The 7,726-nt window shown below is 41.3% G+C and overlaps 1 protein-coding gene across 1 annotated transcript; it reads right to left on the bottom strand.

The window, feature by feature from the left end:
• Positions 1 to 1,242: 1,242 nt before the first annotated feature.
• LOC137375077 (extracellular calcium-sensing receptor-like) lies at positions 1,243 to 5,318 on the bottom strand. Its single transcript, XM_068041706.1, has 5 exons — positions 4,965 to 5,318; positions 3,973 to 4,803; positions 3,584 to 3,811; positions 2,262 to 2,385; positions 1,243 to 2,156 (listed from the first exon to the last, which is right to left on the bottom strand). Exons 1-5 carry the CDS (start codon positions 5,316 to 5,318, stop codon positions 1,243 to 1,245), a joined length of 2,451 nt encoding a protein of 816 aa, XP_067897807.1.
• Positions 5,319 to 7,726: the final 2,408 nt, after the last annotated feature.

Genomic DNA, 7,726 nt, shown 5'->3' with positions numbered 1-7,726 from the left:
GCTTTCTGCCTGTTGGCAAATCCTTAATCCATGCCAATGTATTATCTCCAAGACCATGTGCTTGAATTTTGCTAACCAATCTCCAGTGGGGGACTTTATCAAACGCCTTCTGAAAATCCAAGTATACCACGTTCACCGATTCCTCTTTATCAATTCCGTTAGTAACATCACAAAACTCCAATAGGTTCGTCTAACATAATTTCCCATTCATAAATACATGTTGACTATGCCCAATCAGAGTATTAGAATAATGGTTAAGGTTTTGATGTCAGCTTAACAGTTAAATTGTCTTTACGAACAACCAACAGAATAACTTAACTGTCATGACAGGACAGCCGTGGACGGTCCCATGGACATCCAGTGTCATGTGAAAACTGCAGAAAACATTTTTGCATTCTTGAAAACGACATGTGCAAGACGTTCCGCCAAATATTCCAGCTCAAGCTCAAAGTTGCGGAGCTTGAAAAGTGGATGACGTCGCCAAGTGCATACAGAAGCTATGTTTTCTGGAGGTACAGAACCCGCGGTTACACCGTTCAGGAAGAGAGGGAATGGGGAAACACAAGGCAGACTCGGACGAACTGGCAGGCAGTGCAAGAATCCCCTGGGAATGTAACACTCACAAGTTGTCAGTGTTGAATACCAGCCAGGATGTTGATACCTCGCGGGATTACAGTCAATATGGGAAGACTTAGCTCCACAAGAGGCACAAGAACTTTTTAAAATATCGATGTTACCGAAGATTCGGTGAACAGGGGGATAGGCAACGACAGGCGTGAGTCCGCTGCACTCCTGGTGCTAGGTTAAAAAGATATCACTGAACGGATGCAGTGCATTCTGCTGGGGAGCTGACAAAAGTCGTGGTCCATTTTGGAACCAATGACATTGATAGGAATATCCTACACTTTCACGTGCGAGAAAAAAGACGTCATCACAATGCATGAAAGAATAGGACATCAAAGGTAGCACTCTCTGAACTACTTCCAGTGCAAGGGCTAATAAGTAGAGAAACCACATGATATCGTCTCGAATATGTTTAATAATTGCATGTCAAATTTTTGTTCTACAATTTAAAGTCGATGCTTCGAGCATATTATGATACAATAGAGGACTAACTTATAAACAATTACTTGAGCTTGATAGATGAATCTATTTGAAGAACATCAGCTAATTGCTATACAAATCCTTCGAAGGACATATTTTGTGCCAGTGAAGATTCATACAAGCGGGTGTTATCGTTCTTTAAAGCCGCTTTTCAATCACTTTACCCATTAGATTCTTCTTTGTATTTTTCTCCGGAGTTATCATGATAATGTAACACTTTGGAGCAAAAATGCAAAGCAACAATCCGAAACTGGAGGCCAGAATCGCAAACACTTCCACCGCGACAGTGTATTTCCCAGGAGAACTCACAGAAGCTGGAATAAAAGTTATCCAAACAGCACAAAAGATAAGCATGCTGAAAGTGATACATTTCGCTTCGTTGAAGTTATCTGGCAGCTTCCGGGCGAGAAAAGCCAAAACAAAACATACGCACGATAACAAAGCGATATAACCTGATACAGAATAGAAAGCTGCCGAAGAACCCGCATCGCATTCTAAAATAATAATTTCCCTGTAATAGTTTGTGTTCTTCATGGGAAATGTCGGTGCAATGATCAACCAAAGGGCACATATTAAACCCTGAACGAATGTTAGGAGGAAAACACTTAGACGCTGCAGTTTTTGACCAAACCATTTCATCCTGTTACTGCTGGGATACGTGGCCTTAAATGCCATCAGCACGAGGATGGTTTTAACCAAAACGCAGGAAATACAAAGGACAAATGCAACACCGAACGCTGTGTGTCGTAACATGCAAGACCAGTCAGAGGGTTCGCCAATGAATGTAACTGAGCACAAAAAACAGCATATTAATGCTAAAAGAAGGAGGAAGCTCAGCTCGGAATTGTTCGCTTTGACAAGAGGTGTTTCTCGATATCTAAAGAAAAGAACAGTTATATTGATAGCCATGCACATTCCAATCAATGCAAGAGACACCAGAACAATTCCCAGGATTTCTCTAAATCCCAGATATTCTATTTTCTTTGGTATGCATTGATCTTTCTGATCATTGGACCAGTGTAGGAAAGGACATTTGATGCAGTCTGTGGAATCTACGAGAAAAGAAGAAAATAATAAAAATAAGAAATTCATTTCAGATAGCACGGAATACATTTGCTGAAACATGCATATGAAGAGTCAAATCTGCATCAATTTACCTGTAGTGTTACTAATTTCCCCATCCGCACAGGGAGTGCAGTCAAAGCAACAGACAGGTTGCCCTTTTCTCGCCGTTTTTCTTGTTCCAGGAGAACAACTTTCAGAGCACACTGCATGGCGGATCTTCAATGAAGGAAACGATAGATTATCTACCTTGTACCATTGATGGATATACTGTCAATGCAGTTATTCGTTTCTGTGTCTTCATCGGCAAATTACATCTTTGCAATTAAGATTTTAAAGTTCGCATTTTATTCTGAGACCTTCATATTTAAGTGCAATGTTTTACTAATTTATAAAGACCAAAGGAGCTCTCCCTATTCGCTTTCTAACATTTGTCACGCAATTAATATCCTCAGAAAGAGATTAACTGGGCATTTCTCTCCAATATTGTTTGGCGAATGTTGCTGTCCGCCAAATATTTGCTGTGCAACAAGGACTAAACTCCAGAAACAATTATTTTGCTGTGCAGTTCCGGGTACGCCAAGAGGAGGTGAATTAAGGACTATTAATAACGTGTTAGCTTGAGTTTAATTTTTAAGTTGAACTACTCTTCACACACATTTGCCCAAGACGCTAATCTGTCATCTTGCAGGCTCTTGAAATATTCTGAGTCTATTATTCTTATAGATATGATGTTGTCAAAACATTTTGATACCAGTTCAGGGCTTTCGGCATCTGGTTTTACCAGTGTGAGATTTTCTTATCCACTAAAAATAAAGAGAGAAATAGGCAGCACCTCAGATTGTAACGGTGGGAACGGTGACCTTTACACATCTAGAGATAAAGGCACACATCTCCGCAATACGCAGCGAACGATATCTTGCCAATCCGGAAAAATCATCCATTTACTCCAACTGTCAGTTTTCTAAACTTCACGCTTTTTTTTACCATATTACCAGTTTAACTTTTGTCTTAATAGTTCCAATTAAATTTTTCTGTGAAATGTTATTAAAGGATGCTTTGAAAAATTAATACAGTGCAATTTCACCTCACCCAACAATTGGAAAACTGACTGGTCGGGTGCAACAGTGGTTTTGCACTTCGCCAGATTTCACTCTCCATTGCGTTCCACCACATACCGTGGGTTTTTGCCCTTGGCAGAATCTGGCAAATTTCGAGTCAAAACATATTGTATTAGTAAATCCCGAAGCACTTTTGAACAGCTGTAAACTGGGTCTAATTATCAATTTCCAGGGGCTGTTGCTATTCATATCCTTTATTTTTATCTAGTTAGAACGGCATTGGCAAATATAATGATGAGGCATGAATAAATACAATATGCAATAAAATTAGTCTAATTTTGAATTGGCAGACATACCTCCTGGCCACCTCCGCTCCAGACAATGTACTTCGGATTCAACACCAGTTCTTTCCCCAAAGGTGCTGACCCATTATAATGTCCAACTATCTTCACTGAAAGGCCGCCGTTTGTATTGATTTGCCAATTTACAAAGTCGTACCCGGCTACTGGATTGCCATTATCATCAAAATATACCTTCTCGCCAGATTTCGTTGTGAAGTTCACGGACTTCATGTACTGGAGCAGCTTTCGAAAACAATGCGAAAAATTTTGTCATGAACATGATATGCAAACAAAGGTACTTTTCATAGAATTAATCAATCAATATTTCCAAAATATTACTTCGCAGTTTTCCCCCTTGATTTTGCAATTAAAGTGAATTGAATTAAATAGGGTATATGACCTACCTGCCACGGTTCCAAGTCAGAAACATATGCACATGTATTATTTATAAATGGTCCTTTGCCATTTTCACATGAATGCATGTTGTGCAGTGCATGCGCAAAGGTATAAACTGCTTTATATACATTGTAGGAACTTCCGTCCAGAGTTAGGTCAGTATAGACGTTGTGTATTTCATGTAAAGTTTCGTTTCCAGTACACTGAGGGAGCTCCGAAGATCCTACTAGGCTTGTAGTGTTATCCAATATTAGAGAGCATCCGAACGTCGTTTCCCAAAACTCCCTGACTAAATTATCACCAGGGAACATGGATGGATGAACCCTGAGCAGAAAGTCCCGCAGTCCTGGGACTTCTACCGCACGCACCGCAGTTCCAATTGCTCCAGTAAGGAATCTCGATCTTTTTTCTGGAGCAATAATATCTGCTGTAATCCAACCTTCACTTCCTATCCATTGTATTCCAGTGAGGTTCTGCCGTAAAATCTCGCCAAATAAAACGCGCATTTCCCCTGATGATGCAAAAGCCACCACGACTTTTGTAGTTGACCCTTTTATCACGTTGACAATCCGCGTAATTTTTTCTACAGGATCTGTTCGAGAAAATGATTCAGAGAAGGCAATGCAAATGCCGAAACTCACGGCAGCTTCAATAAACGCTTTCATTCCCGATCTGCCATAGTCATTGTTGCTGCTAATGGTTCCAATCCAAGTCCATCCAAACCTCTTAACAAGTTGAACCAATGCCTTGGATTGATGGTAGTCACTTGGTATTGTTCTATAAAAAGTCGGATATTCGTTCCGATTACTGAGACATACACACGTGGAAAAATAACTAACCTGCAATCAATGAAATACGGAACAATTAAGGAGATCAAATGCATGTGGGTGAAATAAGCATATTTTGAGGCAAGAGTAAGACCACTGAGCCAGGTCTGTACTTTAAATATACTCCAGGTATATATCTAGTAATTAATTCGTTCAATTTGTTTGATGGTGACTGCAGTAATTTCACCGAATCTCATCATTGGTATTTTAAATAGACCGATTATTCTTGCCACTGCTATAGATGCTGAGGATCCATCGCAACCAACAATACCAGCGACATTGAGAGACCCGTTGCAGACTCGACCCACATATGCTTCTTCCTGCCCATTAACGAGAGCTAGAGCGACTTTTGTTGCAATCTTTGGGGACGCGCAGTCATCGTAAAGTCTGTAACCCAAAGTAATGTTGGGGAGAAGTGTTGCATCCTTGTTTATTTCCTCTATTGCATAAAGCATGGCCTGCGCAAGGCGAAAAGCCTTTAATCTAAAACTGAAGGGCAAACACAGTTGGCATTTAGAGAGCGTCATATTATCTTACAATATTTGTAAAGCAAAGAACAGCGAGATCCACATTATATCCGTTCTCTATGTATTCTTTTCTTGGATTTATCAGTGACGATGTTGTATTAAGAGCACCTAGTTTCGGCTTCTATTTTTGTGCAGTACAAATTGCTTGTTCGAAAGACTGCACTCATTGTAAATTTTAAACGATGTAGCAGTTCAGAGTCGTTGACAACCTGAACCTGAATACAATATAAAAGAAACCAATGTCGCAAAATGTCACTCACAATGGACTACATATATGAGCATATTTGCAAACATGATTTTCATTCAAAAGTTAATCGAAACTGAGTGTGCATTTACAGAGTTGAACTGACCTTCCACATTTGGTTTCTTCTGGTGGTTTTCGAAATAACTTGATCTTCTCAAACCTGTCCCAGTGCATAGTAAACAACCCTCCAAGCACAACATCCCCATCCTTCGATATGTTGGGCAGTTGGAATCGTTTCCGAAGGGTACAGGTTAGCTCATCGGACCCCCATGCAAAAGGCATCATCAGTAGCACTCCCAAAATAAGGTGAAACATCGCTGTGTTGAAGCTAATTATTATTAATTGTCTTGCAATATTATAACGATATTGCTTATGTTCTTCATATCGAAATGAAACATGAATTGCTCGAGCATTGGATTTAAAATGTCGAAATAAATAATCTCAGTAGGGAGCTTTGTTTTACGATTTGTAATTGAGGCTGCCTTCGGGAAATTAATAAATATCTCAAGTGAACATTAATGCCTCTGTGACAGCGAAATACTTCATAACATCCCTGTGTCATTTTAGAAGTGACCACTGCACGATTCACATGTAAGCACATTTTTGTATCCTTGGTGGGGAGAGGGACGTCACTGGCAAAGTCAGTGTTCGTTAACAATCTATAATTGCCATTGGCAACAGAGCGGCTTACTAGGCCATTTCAGAGGGCAGTTAAGAACCAAACACATTGCTGTGAGTCTGTAGCCACTTGTGGGCCAGATCAGGAAAGGACAGCAGATTTCCGTTCCTAAGGGACATTAGTGAACCAGATGGGTTTTACTGAGAGTACCTTTCAATTCCTGAATTTTTATTGAAAGAAAATTTATTAATTCAATTTAAGCTCCACCAGTTGCCATGGTGGGATTTGGACTTGTGTTTCAATGGCATGACGTGGAATGCTTGATTATTAGTTCAGTGACATTACCACTAGGCCACCAACTCCACCTTGCTACGCACTTTCACTATACCCGTCTATACCGCCCAGTGTTTAGATGAATGAGAGGAATCTCATTGAAGCATAGTGCAGTCCAAAGGTGCTTAACAAGTTGCATGTTGGAAGCATGCTCCCCCTTGGGCGGGGATTCTAATACGAGAGGTCAGAGTTTAAGAATAAGGGGTTACCCATTTAGGACTGAGATAAGGAGAAATATCTTCACTCAAAGGGCTGTGAACTTTTGGAATTTTCAATCTCAGGGAACTGTAGATGCTCACAGTGCTGTTCGGAATGGAGTTACAGGATTTTGGCCCAGTAACAGTGAAGGAACAGCGATGTAGTTCCACGTCAGGATGGTGTGTGACTTGGACGGGAACTTGCAGGTGGTGGTGTTCCCATGCATTTGCTGCCCTTGTCCCTCTAGTTGGTAGCGGTCGCAGGTTTTAAAAGTACTGTCTAAGGAGACTTGGTGTGTTGCTGCAGTGCATTTTGTAGATGATACACACTGCTGCCAGTGTGCATCGGTGGTGGAGGGAGTGAATGTTTGTGGATGGGGTTCCAATCACTCGGGCTGCTTTGTCCTGGATGGTGTCGAGCTTCTTGAATGTTGTTGGGGCTGCACCCATCCAGGCAAGTGGAGAGTATTCCATCACACTCCTGACTTGTGCATTGTAAATGGTGGACAGGATTTGGGGAGTCATAAGGTTAGTTACTTGCCGCAGGACTCCAAGCCACTGACCTGCTTTTGTAGCCATGGAATTTATACGGCTACTGCAGTTCAGTTTCTGGTCAATGGTAACACCTAGGATGTTGATACTGGGGGAATCAGCGATGGTTATGTCATTGAATGTCAAGGGGAGATGGTTAGAATCTCTTTTGTTGGAGATGGTCATTGCCTGGCACTTTTGTGGCATGAACATCCCCATCCCTGACCATATGATTGAAGGAAGGTCATAGATGAAGCAGCTGAAGATGGTTGGGCCTTGGACACAACCCTGAGGAACACCTGAAGTGATGCCCTGGAGCTCAGATGATTGACCTCCAACAACCACACCCATCTTCCTTGGCATTAGGTCTGACTCCAACCAGTGGAGAGTTTTCTCCCTGATTCCCATTGACTTTTTCTCGGGCTCCTTGATGCCATATTCGGTCAAATGCTGCCTTGATGTCAAGGGCAGTCACTCTCACCTC

The sequence above is a fragment of the Heterodontus francisci genome, chromosome 11 (genome assembly GCF_036365525.1).
Source record: "Heterodontus francisci isolate sHetFra1 chromosome 11, sHetFra1.hap1, whole genome shotgun sequence".
Taxonomy (NCBI): Eukaryota; Metazoa; Chordata; class Chondrichthyes; order Heterodontiformes; family Heterodontidae; genus Heterodontus; species Heterodontus francisci.
This window is presented reverse-complemented; position numbering and strand designations above follow the sequence as displayed.